Source organism: Mirounga angustirostris, unplaced genomic scaffold, assembly GCF_029215605.1.
Source record: "Mirounga angustirostris isolate CCGP_5_RB_7025 unplaced genomic scaffold, mMirAng1.0.hap1 SCAF_2, whole genome shotgun sequence".
NCBI lineage: Eukaryota > Metazoa > Chordata > Mammalia > Carnivora > Phocidae > Mirounga > Mirounga angustirostris.
In genome coordinates this window covers 163838167-163858724 of record NW_026991710.1, presented here as the reverse complement: position 1 = coordinate 163858724, position 20558 = coordinate 163838167, and the positions used below count along the sequence as shown (strand labels likewise).

General features: G+C 48.2%; 1 protein-coding gene across 3 annotated transcripts in view; it reads right to left on the bottom strand.

Annotated features, from left to right (window-relative positions):
- Positions 1-18487, bottom strand: part of PLAT (plasminogen activator, tissue type) — a 31660-nt gene extending 13173 nt beyond the window's left edge. For 2 of the 3 annotated variants that reach the window (XM_045879913.3, XM_064585492.1), the window contains exons 1-2: positions 18368-18487; positions 10324-10422 (exon numbers count right to left, since the gene is read on the bottom strand). In XM_045879913.3, the coding sequence (XP_045735869.2) occupies positions 10324-10422; positions 18368-18455 (187 nt within the window). In that variant the 5' untranslated portion in view covers positions 18456-18487. Of the gene's footprint in view, positions 1-2932; positions 2993-10323; positions 10423-18367 lie in introns of those variants that run through there. The other variant, XM_045879911.3, reaches the window with a different exon arrangement.
- Between the last annotated feature and the right edge of the window lie 2071 nt (positions 18488-20558).

Genomic DNA, 20558 nt, shown 5'->3' with positions numbered 1-20558 from the left:
CACATCTTGTTTATCCATTCATCCATCAATAGACACAGGTGGCTAGATCGTCTCGCCCAGAGTTCTCTGTGGGCTGAATAGTGAGACCATCCCTGGTGCTTCTTGGCAGCCCAGGGACCCAGTGTCCCAGTTTGGTTTGCTCAAAGTGAGTTCCTGCCCTGGGGTCAACTAGGTGGAACCACAGAAATGTCCCCTCTGAAACTTTTTCAGAGGACACCACAGGGATTCTACGGCCGGCACCTCGCAGAGCCAACTTACCTCCGATAATCTCGGTTCTTGCGCTTAGAACTTCCACGCCTCCTTGTCCCACACAGGAAATGCTCCTCTGCCCCAGCTCTCACCCCTCCCGCCCCCCACTGCCCCCTTGGAAGGTCTGTCTCTTATTTTATAGACAGGCCCAGCAAAGTGCAAATTGGCAGAGAGGAACAGAGGCATCTGGCTTTTGGTCTTTAGACTCAGATCTTCCTGGACTCCAAATTCCCAGTTTCCCCAGTGATCTTGCCCTCTGCAGCTTAAACTAGGTTAGTTGGTCGGAGTGTTATTTTGTGGTCTGGTAGGCCCACTCACTCCTTTGTCCACAAGAATTAAATCAGGGCATTTCTTCCCTTGACTCATTTCCCTTCAGTCACAACAACTTTGGGTCCCACCCCTCCCCCATCGCAAGGATCCTCAAGGGCCCTGTCAGATCAGAGGCTTCCAAAACTCTCATCCTGGCCTGGCTCTGGCCCCTTTGTTTCTTTGCAAAGAACTTCCCTGTTGGAAGTGCCCATGCAGTCACTGGCCACAGGCCCCCCTCGGAGCAAGGGTAAAAAGAGAGGGTGAGTGGGGGGTGCAAGGACTCTATGCCCCACTGCTTCTTCTGGGGCTGCTGGGGACAAGCAGGGGAGGGCAAATGGAGCCGGGGACGAGGGGAGGGAGCAGCAGGGGCTGGCTGACAGGATTCCAACGAGAAAAAGCAGGCAAGGCTCAGAGGGCCAGCTTGCCAACCAGCACAGCCCGGCCCCACCTCCCTCCCCCATTGTGAAGGAAACAGAAAGAAGGCAGGATCTAATCTGCCTTTGTTCTAATTTGGAGTGCCAAGGCCCCCCCACTGGGCAGGGGGCCACGTAGGGTGTGCTCTTTGGGGGCCTTTTTCTCACTGGGAGGAGGAAGCTTGCTACTGCTCACAGGCTTCTTGAAGTTTCAGAAGAGAGCAGTGGGGAGTTGAGCCCATCGGAAACAAGAGCACTTGGTGGAATCTTCTGGTCACAGGGAACTGCTCTGGATTTCTTTTTCAAAATTTCCCAAAACCCCTCTTAAATTTCCCTTCTTAATTTCATCCCATTTCCTATAACCTTTTAAAATAGATCTTGTTAAATGCATTGCCCCTCTTCCTCCAGATGTTAATCCTGTTTCACATATGCATATAGACTGTCCCATCCTTTATTATTATCCTGGCCAAGCCTTGAGGTAGCTCTCGGGGATTTTATGAAGAAATTCTGAAGCAATGAATGAGTAAATGAGCCACCCATCAACAAGGAACTTGAGCACTGCCTGCCAAACCAACCAGCCCTTTCAATAAACTCGTTAGCCTAAGCCCCCAGTGCGGGGCGGGGTGGGGGTTGCTTTTTTTTTTTCCCCTGGATGCCCACCAAGACAGTTTTATTTCAAGAATTCAGGGTCCTAAAAAAAAAAAAAAAAAAAAAAGAAGGACCTCTGGGTCCTTCTAACTGGAACACAATTCTAGATGCTGGAACATTGCCAAGTGAGAAGTGCGGTATCAACACATTTGCATTCCCCGGACAAATGGGGGCGGGGACCAGATGGGGAGGCGGAGCAGGACTTAGGGCTTCCATTGCGGCTCCCACAGCTGCCTCATGTGAAAAGCCTTGGTAACTGAGGGGCGTAAGGGGCAAAGGAGTCTATTTTTGTCTTCTGCTCCGGGGAGAGTGCGAGACAGTCTCTGTTCTGTCAGTCCTTACCTTCCTCCACTTTTTGGGGCCCTGCTGGGCCTTGAGCCGATCCAGGGACAATCTCAAACAAGGCCATAGCTCCATCTCGCTGCACAGAGGCAATGAGAGCATCTGGACAGGCTGAATGGGGTAGGAGGATGACAAAGAAATGAGTCATCCCGCCAGCAGACAAACAGTGCAGTCCAAAGACAAGGGAGAAGGAAGAGAGGAGGAAAAAATGTGTCCTTATTTTGCCTTCATTAAAGTGGGTGTAGAGGTCTGGGGGCAGCACCTGGACAAAGAACAAAGTGAATACCAGAAACAGGGACTCAGACTCCAGGTGCGTGGGGCCAGCCAGCGCCAGGACAGGCTCCTGGGGGTGAGGAGGGTGGGGGGTGACATGTGTGGAGTAAGTATAAGGCCTTCTAGGCTCATTCTATAAATACAAAGATGACTTGTTATTTTTTTTCTGTGTTCTCTTCCTTCTGCTCTATTTCATAGTTTCCCAGAGTCAGAGAACAAAAAGCAAGAAAAGAAGGAAGAGGAAGGAAGGAAGGAAAGTAGGAAGAAAGGAAGGAAATAGGGAAGGAAGGAAGGAAGGAAGAAGGAAAACCACCAGGATGTCTCACTTTAGTTAGACTGGAATCTGAATCACTGAAAACATCGCTGTATGAGGGTAACGGTGGAATGGCCATAAGGCCTGTGGTCCCCAAGATCCTGGGGCCCCAGCACGGGCAGGCCCACGCTAGCACACAGAGTTGATTTCAGCAGATTTGCAAAAGGCACCCTCTCTGGTGGATGGAGTTCAGCAGACACAGAGCTTGGCAAATTGACAAAGAATCTGTGCAAATTAAAAAACAACTACAACAAAAGCAGGACACAGGGCCTGGCAAATAAAGCATGGCCTGGATTTCAAGGATGCATGGGCAGGAATCCTTGTGCGGGACCCAGCCTGCACGTCTGCGTGTGGAAGCCTCATCTGCTTCCAGAGCATCTCTGACCTTCTGTCTGGAAGCTGCGTTGGGTCCTGCCGGCGACGGCACTGGAGTGGCTCTGTTCCCTGGCCCCTCTGAACGGCCGTGAGTGATGACTGTTCTAGAGAAGAACGGGAACAATGCACTGGTAACCAGGGAGGGGATTACTCTGCTAGAGCCAAGGAAGTGTGCCCTTGTGGCCGAGAAATCAATGGTCATGCTAGCCAGAACCTCAGGGTTTGTTTCTGCAGTGGTAACGTGGGGGAATGCTGACTGATGGGCACCCATTCATAGCTGTGGAGTCTGCACTGGGTGAGGCCGCTGGAACGGCAGCAGGACCGCTGGAGGCAGGACCGGGGGAAAGTACATGAACCATTGTTGCAGTGCCTTTAGATGGTCCTTTTTTTTTTTTTTTTTAAGATTTATTTCTTTGAGAGAGAACGCATGCGTGCGCGCACGAATGCGGGGGGCTGAGGGAGAGGCAGAGGGAGGGAATCGCAAGCAGACTCCCCACTGAGCCCAGATGCAGGGCTCAATCTCGCAACCCTGAGATAATGACCTGAGATCATGAGGAGCTGCAGGCAAGAGTTGGACGCTTAACTGTCCTACTTTCTCCATCTTCCCCCTTAAAAATCTGCCCTCCGGGGATGGAACCGGGGGGGGGGGGGCTCAGTCGGTTAAGCGTCTGCCTTCGGCTCAGGTCATGACCCAGGGTCCTGGGATCGAGCCCCACATCAGGGTCCTTGCTCAGTGGGGAGCCTCCTTCTCCCTCTCCCTCTCCCTCTGCTTGTGTTCTCTCACTCTCTCTGTCAAATAAATAAAATCTTTGAAAAAAAAAAGTCTGCCCTTCGGAAAGGGACCGATATGCTCATTCACACAAGGTTAGAATGACTGAGTAAAAATTGATATGCTGCCTTTCCCAAAAGCGCCTATATTTTGAGACATAAAATCAGCTCCCAGGGATGCAAAACCAAGTGGACTGGACTCTCGAGGTTTCCTCCAGGGCTAACACACTGTGGTTTCTGCTGTTGTGAAAACAAATGATATAACGGGTATAAACTGTGAAACACTTAAAAATGCATATAAGTACTTTTATTTAAACACAACCACATGTGTGAAAGTGATCTGTAATAGAAGAACTGTACAAACACAGTCACTCAATCAAGTTCTGTGGTTCTAGATACAAACAATGCAATTGCCCCAGCTGGTATAGAACTCAAGGACTTGTAGTTTTTACTCTTGCCAGCAAGAAAAAGGCATAAATATGAGCAAGCTAGAGGAGACAGGAAATTGCAAGGGAAAGACAAAAGTACGTTGATACTATGATCAAATTTTACACTGTGTGCAAGGTTTGTTACCTTAATCTTTGGTAGAGGAGAGTCTCAGGTTATTATTGCTTTGCAAAGCTTCTCTCTGGAAATCTGAGTAAGAGAGAGTCGGTCTCCAAGAATACCAATATGTAAAGTGACTCATGGCTTTAAACAAACAACACCCTCCTTCCACCCCCCAACCACCGTGGCCCAGAATGAATGCCAACAAATTAGAAAAGAAATGGTCCAAGGCAGAACTCCTTGGAAGAGCAAAGGCATGTCACTAGAGTCGGGACAAGAGAGGGGGTAAGATGGCAGGAGGAGGCCTGCCCCACAGGTGGGGACCTCACAAAAGCTCACCTTTGTGGGTCCCAGATGGAGCCCAGGACAGGGGCCACTAGCCTCTTAGCCCCGGTCTTGCTTATACAGGTCCTGCTTTTTATAGAGGCCGTGCTCTCAGAATAAAAACCATTTTCAGAAACTGCCATCATGTAGGCAATTCTTAACTTTTCAATACTTAAATTTCTGTGTGTTAAGGTTTATTTTCTCTCTTCTTGAATAACGAGGGGACAAGAGAGGAAGAGTCTGTTTCTTACCTAATTTGATCCATTCCAATGAGGTGAAGAGAATAGCATCCTCTCCTAGCTCCCTCCCATCTCACTAGTTACTCAGGGCAGAATCCTCTCCAAAACACCTTCAAACCATAGGCGGATGACTTGTGTCTGAGTTACATGAAATTAATCTGGCAACTCCAAAAACTCTGCACTGAGCACTGTCATCTACTCCCTGTCCACCCTCTGCTGGGTAATCCTGTTAGGAGGAAATAAGGGAGAGCTGGTTGTGGGTCTAGGAAAACAGAAACCCATCCTGCCTCCTTTTAGGATAAAAACAAAAGAAACCCTTTCCTAATAAACTTTTTACCCTGTGAAGAAAAAACAAGGTTCAACTGACAAACGCTCATGCAATTAGTCAGTGCAATAAAATGTTAAACCCAAAGGTTGAATTTAAACAACCCCTGCAATCTGATGTTAATCTAAAACAGTGTCTCGTGTTAGGCATAAAGGTAGTTCCTCGCGTTCCTTCCGCTCCCTAAAACCAACATCGCCACATAGCAATGAAATGCGCAATCCTTTGATAATTCTGCAGTTTACCTCCAGATTGCAACACCCATGAGTCAGAAAACTGATCAGAAGCTTTCCTTGTATCATTACTGAATGTATCCACGTTTTCCTGGGCTCGCAGGAAAGCGATGTTACAGTGTGTTTGAGAGAGCTGTATGTGGATTAATGCCCCTTGCTCCGCGGGCATTTGAGTACCTACCACTTACCGGGCAGAGTTTACAAAACCCTTTTACAACCCTTGAATCATTTAAGGCAATAGTATTCTCTTGTTTCTACAGATGAGAGAATCGAACTTCAAAAAAGCATAAGGGCCTTGGCCGTAAGGCAAGACACGTGGTGAGAGGTGGTGTCGGGACTCGAGCCGACACTTTCCACCACTCCTTCCTGTGTCCTGTTGCTGGACCGTAATGTTTTTAATGCGCTCAGAGTTGCTGTTTGGGAAGGGCAGCATGTCTCAGGGCAAGCGGCTTAGCCTCTGGAGTCTTCACTTCAAGTTCCATGACACAACCATGACACACAGGTTGTGTGTGGTTTCCTGGATTTTCTAATGGGCCAATCATTCCCACCTTGCTGAATTATTACAGCAATTAGAGAAGCAGCAGGCAAAGGCCCTATGACGCAATGGCCAGTGCACGGTAAGGTCAACCGTACTGACTGTCACAAGTGTCCTTCAATAACGGGAGCACCAAAATTAACAGCTTCTCCCTGGAAAAACAACCGAAAGCTACCAAGGCAGAAAGATGCTAACGTCTATGGGGTTCCCCATTGTGGTCAAGCATTAATACCCAAATACTGTTTCCTAGATCATGCGGACATCTTGTGATAACCTGCCACCAGATTCTTTACAACTGATATAAAAGCTCACGCCTTTCATCTACACACACAGACCAGTATTAACAGGAGCCATTAGTTCCTGGATATGAGGTGGTGTCCTTTATCCTATTTTGAATGTTTTTTTTTTTTTTTAATTTGCCTTTCCAGGACCTATTTACCTCAGGCCCACTCTGGACTCTCAGAGGAAGCCGGAATTAGCGCCCGAGACAGCTGGAAGATCAGGCTGTTGCTACTGATAGGCCCGTCTGATGAAGACCACGAGGATGTTTAAAAACCAGAGACATTAGGCTAGAAAAATAAGGAAACTGGAGCTTCCCAGAAAAAGAAAAAACAAAACCAAACTACTTCTCTTTTTCTCTACAGCCCAGGTGGCAGACACTGGCTCTTGCTACAAAATAAAGGCAAAATAAAACAAGTTTCTCTTTTCTATGAACAGGACAAAATGTGAAAAGCCAGCAGAGATCCAGCTGACTGGCGGTCTTTCTCTTTTAGATTACTCCTAGCAGGTTACTGGGCTTAGCTTCCCTACCTGTCCCCTACCTGCAGAGGCCTCAGCTGACATCAAGCTGTTCATGCAAAGTCTTCTCACAAGGGGGCTTGAGGGCCTCTTTGGGTGTCCTCCTGGGGGGCCATCTATCAGGTCCTCCACCCCCCCCCCACCTCTCCTTCAAGCCCCAGCTCAGTCTAATTTCCTTCTTTCTTGAATTCATGGGCGAAGATTTAACAACTCTATGTAGTCACCATCAAACGTTTCCTGAGCCCCAACCACAGACCAGCACAGGCTCCACGGTGCAAAGACATTTATGTTCTATCCTCAAAACCTCATACTGTAGGCACAGGACAGACAAGTGATTAAGTGATCAGAGTACAGTGTGATCGGCGCTGTGGTACATGCAGGGAGGTAGGGATAGAAGGTGGAAATGCAGAGGAAGAAGGGGTCTTAGTAGAACGTGGAGGAGGGAGATCTAGTTCCCTCTTGTTGAGATAAGGGGCTGGTCAAGGTAGGCTTCCTGGCATTGGTCTTATATAACCTGCTGGTTGAACAAAATAAAGAGGTGTTCCGGAGAGTATATTGCCAAGAGGTGACCACAGCCTGGGGCCCAGGGTAATAGCAGCAAGCAGCCGGAGCCCCTTACTCTTCAGCACGAACACCTGCCACTGGGCAAAGGAATAGGATTCACACACCCCAGGCTCTCCCTTCGAGGGCATCCCTAGGAGGAAATATGGTTCGGAAAGCCCGAAAGTTCCAAGGATGGAGGAGCCTTTGGGGCATGAGTTCAGTTTCAATTCCCTAATGTCTGGTTGTGAATTAGTGGAATATTTGTGACCACATAATAAACAGAAAAGGCTTTGAATAAAGGTATCTCAGTATCTAGGTTCAGCCTGACCTTGAAGTGGGTTACTTCAGAGGCTCAAGGGGGAATCAGGTTTTCCAGATCAGTCCCCAACCAACCTCTCCAAGCCTTGGATGCCTGCGTCAGGAGCATCACGTAAGCAAGCTGTGCTTGCCTGACCATGGGCCTGCTAGCCAAGAGTCACCCTCAGGATCGCGGCTGTTGGCATAGACGGTGCTGGGCAGCCGCAAAGGCCATGCAATTACATTAAGTTTTATAGGAAGAACAGCTAGTTAGTATTTCCTGGGTAATGGTAATAGGCACCAGAACTTGCCCAAGTCATCCCTTTTAAGAATGTTTATGCATTGCTTGCTGTGTGCCTAGCACCTGGTTCGTTTTCCCCACTGGCACACGTGTTATTTTTCAGGTGATCGAGAGGCTTGTCTGTCGCTCTACCCCCTTCTCCAGAAGTCAATTTCTCAGGCAGGAGAATGTACAAAAGATCGCCAAGAAAATATGCTCTTCTTATGTGTAAGTAGACAACTAAGGCAGGATTAGGAGACTATGTGGCTGGACCTAGGGTTGGACCAGAGTGAATAACCGCTAAGATGCTTTCTAGCTCTGACTTTCTGTGAGTCTAAATTGTCCTCATTCTTTTATCTGGTTTGATTTCAGACTACCAGCTTTGTGAGCTGGTTGGCTTAAGATGAGGCTTATAGCCTGAAACTATGCACAGAATTTTTCTCCATGCAAAGCTAATGACCCAAAGAACGAATGAAGAGAATATTCTGGTCACTCATGGTCCATCCTAGCCATCTCATCAGAGCAGAGCTGAAATTCACTCACAGAAAGTAGAAATTTTATTCTGAGACTGCAGATGCACGGTGCCAAATAATCAAGTGAAATTGAACATTTCAACTCAACACCTAAATTCTTCCTCAGCACCAGGCACTCAGTATCCCTGAAAAGTGGATGGACTTTGAATTTGAACTGGAGCTAAGCTCACCACCATTCTTGTGAACCACGTTGCCCCCTCACCTGTCTGACTGAAAATAACCTGCATACATATTAGAAGCTTTGGAAATCCCGAAGCTGGCACCGCTCCTTCCAAATGATGATCTTCGTCAAAGGGCCCCTTCAGTGGCTCTAAAACCCCCTAACTAGAAAAGGTGCTGTTTGCAGATTAGTAACAGGCCTCCCCTGGACAGTAAGTTCCCCCGAATGCTCTGTGGTCCCAGCCAGTCATTTATAAAAGCGTTAGATGGGTACGGTCACTAGGTATGGCCGGGTTGCTGGTTACAATAGTTTGAAATGTACTGAGCATGTTGTACTCAACATGTACTCAACATGTTGGGACCCAGGAAAATAAAGCCGAGTCCCAGAATCTCTCCTCCATGAGCACAAATCACTGCTGTCCCTCAGCTGCTCCCTGGCTGTCGTCCCGTCCCTCCCCGCCCCCCACCCCGTGTGATGAAGCCACTGATGAGTAGCAGACACCAGGAGTATCTGATCTGGGGCATCACAAAATAAACTGAGTTGGTCTTAGGGAATCTGGACAGAGACTAAGCCCAGGCAGAGGGGAGCTACCATTTATTCTTGATGAGATCCAGAGGTTTGAGGTTGGCATCCCTGAGAACACTTTAGGTGGAATAAATTGATGAGTGGTGTGGAGCTTTTTCTGTTTCAACATTCACAAATCCCTGCTGGTGCCCCGAGCCTGGCTGGGCTCTCACAGGAAGCACTCAGGCTGACCGTCATATATTGATTCTGGAGAAGTCAGCGTCTAGATCCCAGGATGAGTCTTCCTGCCCGTGGGCAAGAATTGCTAGGAAGTCCCCTTTGAGGGGACTCCGCTTACTAGTTATATTTGCAGAATTTGTTCATGGAATTGCAAATACACACACACATACACACAATTTTCTGTCATCAATCCACTGCAGGAGATCACCATTATTAATCCGACTTGACCACCAGGTAAGTCATCATTTCCACACTTCTTTGCATTTCAGTTTGTCACTAGTTAACCTGGGAGCTCAGCATGTTTTTCTACTTCCCTGGCTCCCTCCCAGGGAGGTTAAGAAAATAAAGATAATAACAGCGAAAATCTGGAAAGCTCTGATATGCGTCCTGCAGTTAGGAAGAAAAGCCATTGATGTTATTCTCCCCTCTGTAATTGAAAGTCCTTAAAGAGGACCTCATACTTGCACACTGGGCAAAAACTGACCAGTGGAGATGGGGGTAGGGGACATGGGGTAGATCAGAGGCCTTCTCTTTACCAGCACTTCCCACCTACTTAATCCTGCTCTGAGGCAAGGAGGCAAGTCGTGCACCGCTCTCTCCGCCCATCCCGCCCCATCCCCAGCCCCGGTTTCTTAATGGGCTCACTGAGGGAGGGTGGCAGCCCAGACACTGTGGACCCTCCAGGCTCTGATAGCCACAAATCCCGAAGGCAGTTGATTGCACGTTTTTTTGCCCTTTAGTCATGAGGGGCTCCCGTTGTCTCTTCAGAGCATTACTCTCTAATTCTTTTCACTTTCCCCTTTACTCTGCAGAGATTTCTTCTCCAACAAATAATCCCTCCTAATTCTCTCTTCCCCTGACCGCCCTCGCCCCTCCAAAATGCTTCAGCCCATCCCAATGAAATGCAGATACAAAAAGAAGGCTCCCTTTGGGCTCGGATTCTAGCTAATCCGCTTTTTGCCTGAATTACAAAGTCAGTCCCTCCTTAAGGCATTCCTCTATTGGCTCAGTTTGCCTGAAAGACTTTGAAGAGAGGCAGGAGGAGATGGACAGACAGGGAGGCACAGAATTCAACTTACCTCCACTGCTCGCTTTCCTTCCCTCCCTGGAGAGCTTTCTCTTCAGCCCGGGGCTCTTGTGGGACCTCAGCTCCAATCTCCTTGCACAGCTCCGGCCTGCTTTAAATTTCAAGGCAGGGGGTGGGGTCAGTGGCCCTGGGTGGGCGGGTTTCTCTGCAGCCAGAGAATGCCCAGTGGACAGGGCCCTGAGGGAGCCCAACGGGGCGGGCCTGTTTTTATAAAGAGGGGGAGGAAGTTTCTGATGGAAGCAGCACAGCCCAACCTGGTTTAGGGCCAGCCTGAGTATTCACAATCCTGATGTCATCAAATCACAGGAATTTGGGAGTTGGACGGAACCTTAACAATCATCTTCCTTTAAAGCCCTGGTCTATGACCTAAATGGGACCCTCGGTATCAGCTGGCTGTAAGCCTATCATGGAAAGAGGAATTTACAATTCTAAACAAATACAGACGAGGCCTTGAGGGCTTCTTCTGGAATCTCCAGCAGTAAATCTGCCCCTCTGGACACAAGAGGTTGGGAGGACTGGACAGGTGGACCAGTTCCCTCGAGGCACAGAAGTGCCAGGGTTGGGGCACGTGGGGAATGGGGTTGGGGGGGGTCAGTAAACAAAGGTGGGCAGGGCTCCTCTGCTGTGGAAGGTACCCCAGCCTGAAATCTGCATCAGGCACCCACCCTGCCACTCCCCCACCCTATAATCATGGAGAGATCATTTCACTTCCCTGTAAAGTGATGGCTGAGGACTTCTTGGCTCCAGCATTCCCTGAGTGGGGCAATGGAATAAAGGTGGAGGGCCCTGAATCAGTGCTCTGTCTAAACTCTTTTTCTGCACAGCCTTGCCTGAAATTCTATCATTGGCTATCCATCCCTTAAACTTTCCCCTGTTCTGGAGTTTGCTTTTAAATGCAAATGCTCCTAGAAATGGGCAACCTGTTTGACCTGTTAGAATCTGCAGACGACTGATAAGGAAAAGCAGCAGGTTAAGGGGAGGCTTAGGCTTGAATCAGCGGTACCAGTAATGAGGGACGTGACTTCAGCCAGGGTTTTCAGTCGTGCTGAGCTAGCGCGCATCAGAGGTCACGTGCGTGGATTAGAGCGTGACCATGTGCAGGAGCTCCCTGGCGTACCTCGGGGCTTAATATGTGGCATCTGTATTATTGGTTAGTGTCTGGCTGAGACAAGGCAGTGTGAAAAAAAGAAGCAAGAGGGATGCCAGGAGAGGGATCAGAAGGCTGAGGTGGGCAGAAGAAATTGAGGGATGACCAGCTCTTGTAGGAGAGGCCAGATTTCATAGATTCTGATCCTAAGTGTGCTCATATTTGTCAAGCAATGAGAGCTGATTTTGAGGTGGGAAAATGAGGCAGTCGTGTCCAAAGTCAAACTGTGTTTCTATATTTTTATCAAGCCGTAGCTCTGCCAATGGCCGTTATAGAAAAGGGGAACCACGGGGGTCAAGTTAGCTACAGAGCATTGGGCCTAGGACATCAGATTAGCTGCAGCCAAGAATGGCTCTGTCTTACGGAGACGTCTCTACCTCCCTGTAGTGTGGGATGCCATGATAAGGGCCAGAGGCTTTTTCTGCCATTTTGGTTCGGCAGGGATGGAGGGATCTTTAATCTGAACTCCTGTAGAGGATGATTTACTCTGGAATGATTATGCTTAAATCCTTAGATCACACAGAGATTGGAGCCTGGGTATTGGCTCCTAAAGCCTGAGCAGGGGTAGGATCTGTATGCCAGGATCCATAACAGGGTGTGATCCAGGAGTGGGCAGGGAGAGTCCTTTCCCAACACGTGTCAAGATACCTACAATTCCCCCTTTAGAAATGCATTCCCTTAGGTTTTTAGCCCCCAGCTAAAATGCAAATTTAATCACAACCTTCAAAGTAGTCTCCAGTGGGGTGGAGCTGTCTGTTGGCCTCAAGGGAACTACAGGCCTGGGGTCTTGAGGGAGAGAGGGGGAGACCAAGAGGGAGCAGGAGATTAAGAGGAGAGGTTTCCAGTCACCAACAGGTACCCCTCAGCTTTGCTGCAATACACCCAAGTGACTCAGACCAGATTATACCTTGCTAGAACCTAGGAACTGGGGCCTTTGTGTTCCTATTAAATAAGAGATTGTTTTTCTTTGGGGAAGCCTGAGAAGGAGGAGGTAGGTGTAGAGAAGCTGATACAGTGACAATGGGGGCCTTGATTCTAGACGAGGGATTGTTGCGGAGGAGGGAAAAAGAAAAAAGAAATCTTGGTGAAATCACATCCTGGGAAAATTGTATCAAAACCCTTTGCTTTCAAGGCAGAGAAATAAAACCCCAGCCCAAATAACATGGAGACAAAATGGGCTCAGGGAAACCGGAAGGAAATATTCCTACAGCACTTTCCCAGCCTGGCATTCTTTCAAGGTGGCACCCAGCCCTTGCAGAATGTGTGAGTCACCGGTGGGGACCCCTTATCACTGGAATGGGCGCAGGGATGGCGCATGAGAACAAGGACCACACTGACTAAGAAATGATGTGATGTTTGTGGAAACTCCAAGAAAAGAGAAATGGGCAAGAGCCTTAGGACAAGATGGTTTAGGAAACAGAAGACAGAAATTTTGTGTACAATCTAAGGAAGTTTAATTTTGTTAGCCATCAAGGTGGATTTTTTTAATATCTTTTTTTTTTTTTTAATTTGAGAGAGAGAGAGAACACTAGCAGAGGCAGAGGGAGAGGGAGAAGCAGACTCCCCGCTGAGCAGGGAGCCCGACGCGGGGCTCCATCCCAGGACCCTGGGATCATGACCTGAGCCGAAGGCAGATGCTTAGCTGACTGAGCCACCCAGGCGCCCCAGCGATCAGTGGGGTAGATATCCTAACAGATGTGAGGTGGTGGTATATGGCATTCATTGTCTATGCCTTCATCCCAACTAGAGACTCTCGAATTGCTCAGCTGTATCACTGACCTGAATTCCACGCAAAACATCGAGAAACATCAAATAGGCTGAAAGCCTGAGAAGTGCCTTTATTTTTTTTTTAAGATTTTATTTATTGGGGCGTCTGGGTGGCTCAATCATTAAGCGTTTGCCTTCGGCTCGGGTCATGATCCCGGGGTCCTGGGATGGAGCCCCGCATGGGGCTCCCTGCTCAGCGGGAGGCCTGCTTCTCCCTCTCCCACTCTGCCTGCTTGTGTTCCCTCTCTCACTGTCTCTCTCTCTCTCTGTCAAATAAATAAAAATTCAAAAAATCCAAAAAGAGGGCGCCTGGGTGGCTCAGTAGGTTAAGCGACTGCCTTCAGCTCAGGTCATGATCCTGGAGTCCCAGGATTGAGTCCCGCATCGGGCTCCCTGCTCGGCAGGGAGTCTGCTTCTCCCTCTCCCACTCCCTGTTTGTGTTCCCTCTCTCGCTGTGTCTTTCTCTGTCGAATAAATAAATAAAAATCTTAAAAAAAAAAAAAATCCAAAAAGAAAAAAGATTTTATTTATTTATTTGACGGAGAGAGAGAGCACAAGCAGGAGAGTGGCAGGCAGAGGGAGAGGGAGAAGCCAACTCTCCGCTGAGCAGGGAGCCTGATGCAGGGCTCGATCCCAGGTCTCTGGAACCATGACCTGAGCCAAAGGCAGACGCTTAGCTGACTGAGCCACCCAGGCACCCTGAGAAATGCCTTTAAATATGGTTGTTTTGTTAAGAGTCATTCACGAGACGGTACCAGAGTTTTTTGTACTATATTTGCAACTCTTCTATAAGTGTGAAATTATTTCAAAATAAAAAGGTAAAAATTGGGTTATTCTCTTGGAGAAGTAATTCTACTTCTGCATAGGGGTGCCGACCCCCACACTGTTAAAAATTCTTGTATACCTTTTGACTCCCCCCCAATATAACTACTAATAGCCTACTGTTGACTAGAAGCCTTACCGATAACATAGTTGATTAACACATATTTTGTGTGTTATATGCATTATATACTGTATTCTTACAATGAAGTCAGCCAAAAAAAGAAGTGTTATTAAGAAAATCATAAAGAAGAGAAAAAACATTTACAGTATTGTACTGTATTTATTTTTTTAAATATCTGCATATAAGTGGACCCATTTGGTTCAAACCCATGTTGTTTAAGGGTCAACTGTATGTAGCCCAATGAAATAAATTTTTAAAATTCCTAAACAAGAAAATGTAGGTATAAAACATTATTTGGGCTATCTAAAGACTGAGAATAACATATGTCCAAAATAGGGGAATAATATGTTAGTATAATGCAGTATTACATAGCCATTATGGTGATTGATAATATAATTATATAGAAAATCAAAACTGATCATAAATTACCTCACCCAAAAGAAGTAGAAAACAGATATGTATTATGCACTATAATATAAACCACGTAAATACCACGTATATGTATAACGAAGATTGGAAGAGAAAATCAAGTGTTGGAGTGTTGTACTTTTTGGAGGTGTTTTGTCAATTCCTTTCATGATATTTTTAAACTGTTTTAATAAAAAGAGACTTACTGACTCCACAGTGGATCCAAGCCAGTGTGAGTGTCTAGCAGTTTCTCTCTGACTCAGGCCCCAGAAGGACAGGGTTGTCTAGGACAAAGTGTTGGAAGATTAGGATTTTCCTTAACCTGTTATAAAGTTATTCTTGCATTTATTCAAACTCTTCTTGAATACATCTCACTTTCAATCAATTCCTTCTTGGAGGGATCGAGTTTCTTCCCCCCCATTCTCTAAAACAACTTCACATCCTTGGTTCTAAGCTACCCCTTGGACCTCTGAGACGTGACCTCCAGTTTCAAACTTCTAGGAGGGGTAAACACACACCTGTCCCATTGCACCAGCTCCCTGCTGAGCGGTGGGGCTGGTGGAGAGAGCCCACGGCTCTAAATCGGGAAGTTTGTCTTTTTTCTCTGAAATTAGGTGGATGACTCTGGGCCAGTTTACCCTGTGCTTTAGCTTGAGAGCAATCAACTCACAGGAGTATTATTTGGTCAAGTAGGATAACAGAGGAAAGAAAACACTTTGAGGAAAGTGATATAAAATTGGTGATTTAATAAGTCATTTTGTCAATATTTTTTGCAGTCCTGTACTGTCTTCTTTTTAAAATTTTTTTTTTTAAAGATTTATTTATTCATTTGAAAGAGTGAGAATGAGAGAGAGTACATGAGAGGGGGGAGGGTCAGAGGGAGAAGCAGGCTCCTCGCTGAGCAGGGAGCCCGATGCGGGACTCGATCCAGGGACTCCAGGATCATGACCTGAGCCAAAGGCAGTTGCTTAACCAACTGAGCCACCCAGGCGCCCTCTGTACTGTCTTCTAAGCGATATTAGTGTCATACCTGTGAAAAAAACCAATGCTAATAATATTTTTTCTTTTAAAAGCCATTTTACAGGGGCGCCCGGGTGGCTCAGTCAGTTAAGCGTCTGACTCTTGATTTCAGCTCAGGTCATGATCTCAGGGTCATGAGATTGAACCCTGCATTAGGCTCTGTGCTGGGTGTGGGGCCTGCTTAAGATTCTGTCTCCCTCTCCCTCTGTTCTCCCCACTGCCCCCCACCACCGCCTCTCTCTCTCTCTCTCAAAAAAAAAAAAAATTTCCACACTAAACACAAATTAATGAAGGAGGAGATTGTGTCAGGGAAGAGAGGGTATATGGGAAAATTCTGTACTTCCTACTCAATTTTTCTGTAAATCTAAAACTTCTCTAAAAAATGTCTGTTAATTAAAAAAATATTTATTTGAAAATGCACAATACAACCATTTCTGATATTATAAAACTGTATCTTAATATTATATTTATGTATACATAAGAATCTAGTTTTGTGGGGTATTTTGCAGAGATTAATTGGTCTGTGAAATCATCCACTGCCATCTGCTCATATCTAGGCATAGCTTATTTAATCAATAGCTCTAAGTATTCTATCAACATCTTATGATTTTAAGGGTGTCTGTGCTCCATCTGAGGTGACTTGAGCTACCCTAATCCCTTCCTCTATGCTTGAGGACACTGAGAAGTGGCTGCCCCAGGTGGCGGTGTGAGTGTTGGGGGCCAGTGCGGGAGTGCTGGTCTCCTCTGTGTGCCCTTGTCCTGCTGTACCTAGCGCTACCAAACCCGGTGGCTTCCTTGAAGTCCTTGATTTGTCTCCTTTCAGCCTTTCCTGTCATTTCATTTTGTTCTAAAACAACAACAGCAGCAATAACCAAATCCAAATGGGCACAGATCCCTCCATCCGTTCTGCCCCCAGGCTGACCCCAAGTGTGAGGTCCTTGCCGTGTGTGGCGGGGACAGGCTCCTTGGAGAAAGCCGCCCAGTCCTCCTCACCTCTGCGATGAGATCATCCCTGATAGGGAGGTGTGATCACTTACGCAGGGCAGGCTCTGCATCAGTTCTGGTCACCAGCTGGGGAACAGCATGTGTTCAGGGCGACGGGAACATACTGTTTACACTGGACCCACCTTCCCACCGTGCCATCACAGGGCTCTGCTCCGGTGGCCTTCTTCCTGAGTCAAGCATTTTTGCCCAGTGAATAAAGTTCTGGTGTAGCTTTCCATAGCTCCCTGCGTATCCAGACTCCACCTCAGGGAAATGATGCATGTTTTACAAGATGCTTTTTGAGCTCATTCTGACTGAAATGTACATTTTTTTTCCCCCTGTGATGGATTTGCACCAATCTGAGTGAATCTGAGATCAAAAATTGCCCCCAGTCTCCCTTTATCTATGGGGCACAGGGTTTCCTGTTTGATTTTAGATTGATGCCTTTAATCACACACATTCCAAATGTCACTTGTCCTATCTCACTGTGTTGGTTCAGGGATGAGGTGGCCCAGTCCACAGCTTTTATTAGAAACAGAGGGAAGTTGCCAGAATCAGAGCACCGAACAAGCTCCTGTTGATCTGAATATTCTGACCTGACCTCCAATTTAAAAGAAAGACTTTGTGGGGGCGCCGAAGTAGTGCAGTCAGTTGGGCGTCTGACTCTTGGTTTCGGCGTAGGTCATGATCTCAGGTCTGTGATCTCAGGGTTGTGGGATCGAGCCCGGTGTCAGGCTCTTCACTCAGCAGGGAGTCTGCTTGGGATTCTCTCTCCCTCTCCCTCTGCCCCTCCTCCCTACCCTTGCTCTCTCTGTCTCTCTAAAATAAATAAATCGTAAAAAAAAAAAAAAAAAAAAAGGGCTTCGTGAGCCCCTACTTACTTACGTGTAATGACCATCACAACTGTAACAGGTCAAGGCCGCAGACCCATCCATTCCCAAGTTACTATTTCATGGGTTTGGGCTAATATAGAAATCACCTTGGAATGTGAAGAATGTATACATCAGGTTAGAAAACACTATGATGCCAAGTTATTTTTTCTTTAAGATTTATTTATTTTACAGAAAGAGAGAACACACGAGCGAGCGGGTGAGCGGAGGGGCAGAGGGTGAAGGAAAGAATCCTGAGCAGACTCCAGACGCTGAGCACGGAGCCCAATGTGGGGCTCGATCTCACAACCCTGAGATCATGACCTGGGTCGAAATCAGGAGTCCAATGCTTAACCGACTGAGCCACCCAGGTGCCCTATGATACCAACTTGTAAAAAAACACACTCCCCAAAGGGTTAACAGCATAGGAGAGGTTATAGCTACAGATCGGAAAAGCAACTGCTCTGAAACAATATTGTAAACCAAGGGAGTAGGTGAGCCTCTCAGTAGAGAGTGTTGAGAGTGCCGAGGTCTGAACCTTGGATTTAGAGTAAGATTTTCTAGGGTGAGAATTTCTAGCACGTAGTGGGCCTCCGTGTCCAGGCTGGCCGAAGGCAAAGGGCTCAGGGAGAAGGAGGGCTGATGCCGAAGAGCAGAGGAGACCGGAGGAACCACAAGGCTCTGGGGGCAGGTAACACGAAGAGGAGAAGGAAGGTAGTCGCTGGGCTAGTGGAAGGTAATCTGACTCATGAAGGAAAGTAGAAGTTATTTCTGAAGGGTGGCGTTGACCACGCGGCCCTCTGTGTCACCACACCACAGCTCTGATACCCAGGGATGGTACCTATCTGGAGCGAAGATAGTGAGAGGAAGGAGACTTCAAACAAGGAGAAGCCACTACCTGCCAAAACCTGCCAGCTGAGCTGCCGTGTGGCTGCGGCTAAGAACCGATTTTGCGTAGTGCCCGGTCTTCTACGAAGCTCTTCCATATACACTGTCACATCTGTTCTTCGCACAAGTGACATCCTGTGAGAGGGACAGAGAAGGTGTTATACCCAGCATCAGCCTGCCATAGGCGGCAACTCAGATGACGATGCAGTTTGTTGATGTTTTTGTCTGTCCTGCTACCAGGAGAACCCGCACCACATCAGAAACAGGCTCTCCTGGCACACTGGCCAGAGGGATCCCGCTGTGGTAGCGCACACGCCACCCCTGAGCTCTTCACGTCCTCGAGGCAGCACCGTGTGGCGGGCTCTTGTCTCCACGGAATGTTCCTGAGACTGCCTCTTGCATGTTCTCCTGCTTGTCTCCCTCACTAATGGGAATAGTCCTGTGACCACCCCCCACATCTCAGCTCCCACCCCCTAGGTGGGCAGCCCTGGCAACCCCTCATCTGAACCCACCACAGCCTCCCGGTCAGGGGGAGGGCCTCAACACCCAGGAGCAGTGGCGCTTCGCCCTTCCCACCTGCCTCCACCCTGTTGAGCCTGGGACAGATCACTCTTTTTCCATCCCTAGAGATGCCAGAGTAATTAAAGTTGTCCCTGTAGCTGTGACCTCCCATTGGACATAAGCCTCACCGTGGTGGCCAGGCCTCCTGCCTGTTGCCACGGGGCCAGGCTGGGGAAGCCACTCTCCAGCTGAGAGAGGCAACAGGAAACAGTGGGAGGAACAGGCTCACATCTGGAACGTGGCCGCCCAAAGGCCCTGACGGCCTGTAACAACACTGATAGGTCCAGAGGTCAAGCACCCTGAGTTCCTGGAGCCAGTTTCCTCATCTGTAAAACCGGAATGAAATCTGACACTGCCTACTTTCGGAGGCGTTTTTGGAGGGTCAAATGATAATTGGCGAGACATTGCTATGTAAACATAAGTCAATTTTATTTTCCTGAATTAAGCTTTATGCCCAACATGGGGCTTGAACTCACGGCTCCAGGATTAAGAGCCGCGTCCCCACTGACTGAGCCAGCCAGGCGGCCCGATAAGTCGGATTATGATTCCCTATGAAGTACCTTCATGAAGAGTGCAGAGCAAAAAGGCGGGTAGAGGGCAGGGAAGGTGGGCAAGGAAGTGCAGCCACCTCGGCCCACTGCACCTGGAACCCGGGGGCCCCGGGACTTTGTTTGGGCCTCCCTGGAGTCAGGCAGCCGCGGAGGGGGGGTTGACTGTCCAGGGGGTCGGCAGGGCAGGGAGCACAGGGCCAGGAAAGGCTAACAGGCACCAATTCCTTTAAGCACTCTGCTTGTCCTAAACAGGAAATGGGGCCTGAGTACTGAATTCCTATAAATAATTCAAGGTGAAGCCGTAAACAAAAATACATCTGAAGTGGTTCTATCCGGCTGGGAATTGGACACAAAGTTAGATACGATCTTTTACGAATGTCCGCATGCCACTCAGGCTGAAAGGGGACCGTGTCTCCACACTCTGACCTCTCCCAGCTGCGGCAGATGCCTGGAAGGCTCTGGACCCCACAGCAGGGGTCAGCACACCCTGGGGGAGGGGGGCAGGGAGGCTGCTCCTGGGACCCAGGAACCTGCATTTTTCTTTCCCCAGGGTTTTAAACCCCGGAGTGACTCTGCCACTGGTAAACGTGCCACTCTGTGATCCTGTATGACCCGTTGTGCCCCCGCTGGCTGATGGGGTGACACACGGCTGCCTCTGGGGTCCTGCCCCTCCTCTTGGCCAGGTGTCAAACTTTTCGCCACCCCTGGCTCCCTCGATCTGGCTATCATCTTAAAAACTGTTTTCTAAAGGTTAGTAAAAGGAGGCTGAGGTCACTGTGTAGAATGTTAATAGGTACGACCTCTTACGTAGCACTTTCCAGGGTTGGGCACGTCACATGCATTTAATCCCGTGAAGTTGGTGTGGGATCGTCCCCAGTTTGCAGACGAGAAAACCGAAGCCCCCAGAGGGGCAGTCACTTGCCCGACGTCATACAATTAGTGAGTGACAGCATTCGATCCAGCCTGACTCCAGAGTTTGCCCGAGCAACTGCGGTGCAAGGCGGCCTGGTGAAGACGGGAACGCCCAGACCTGACTGTCCAGAGAGAACAGAAAGGCCGTTAACAAGGCAGCACGTTGGGCTTGCGCTA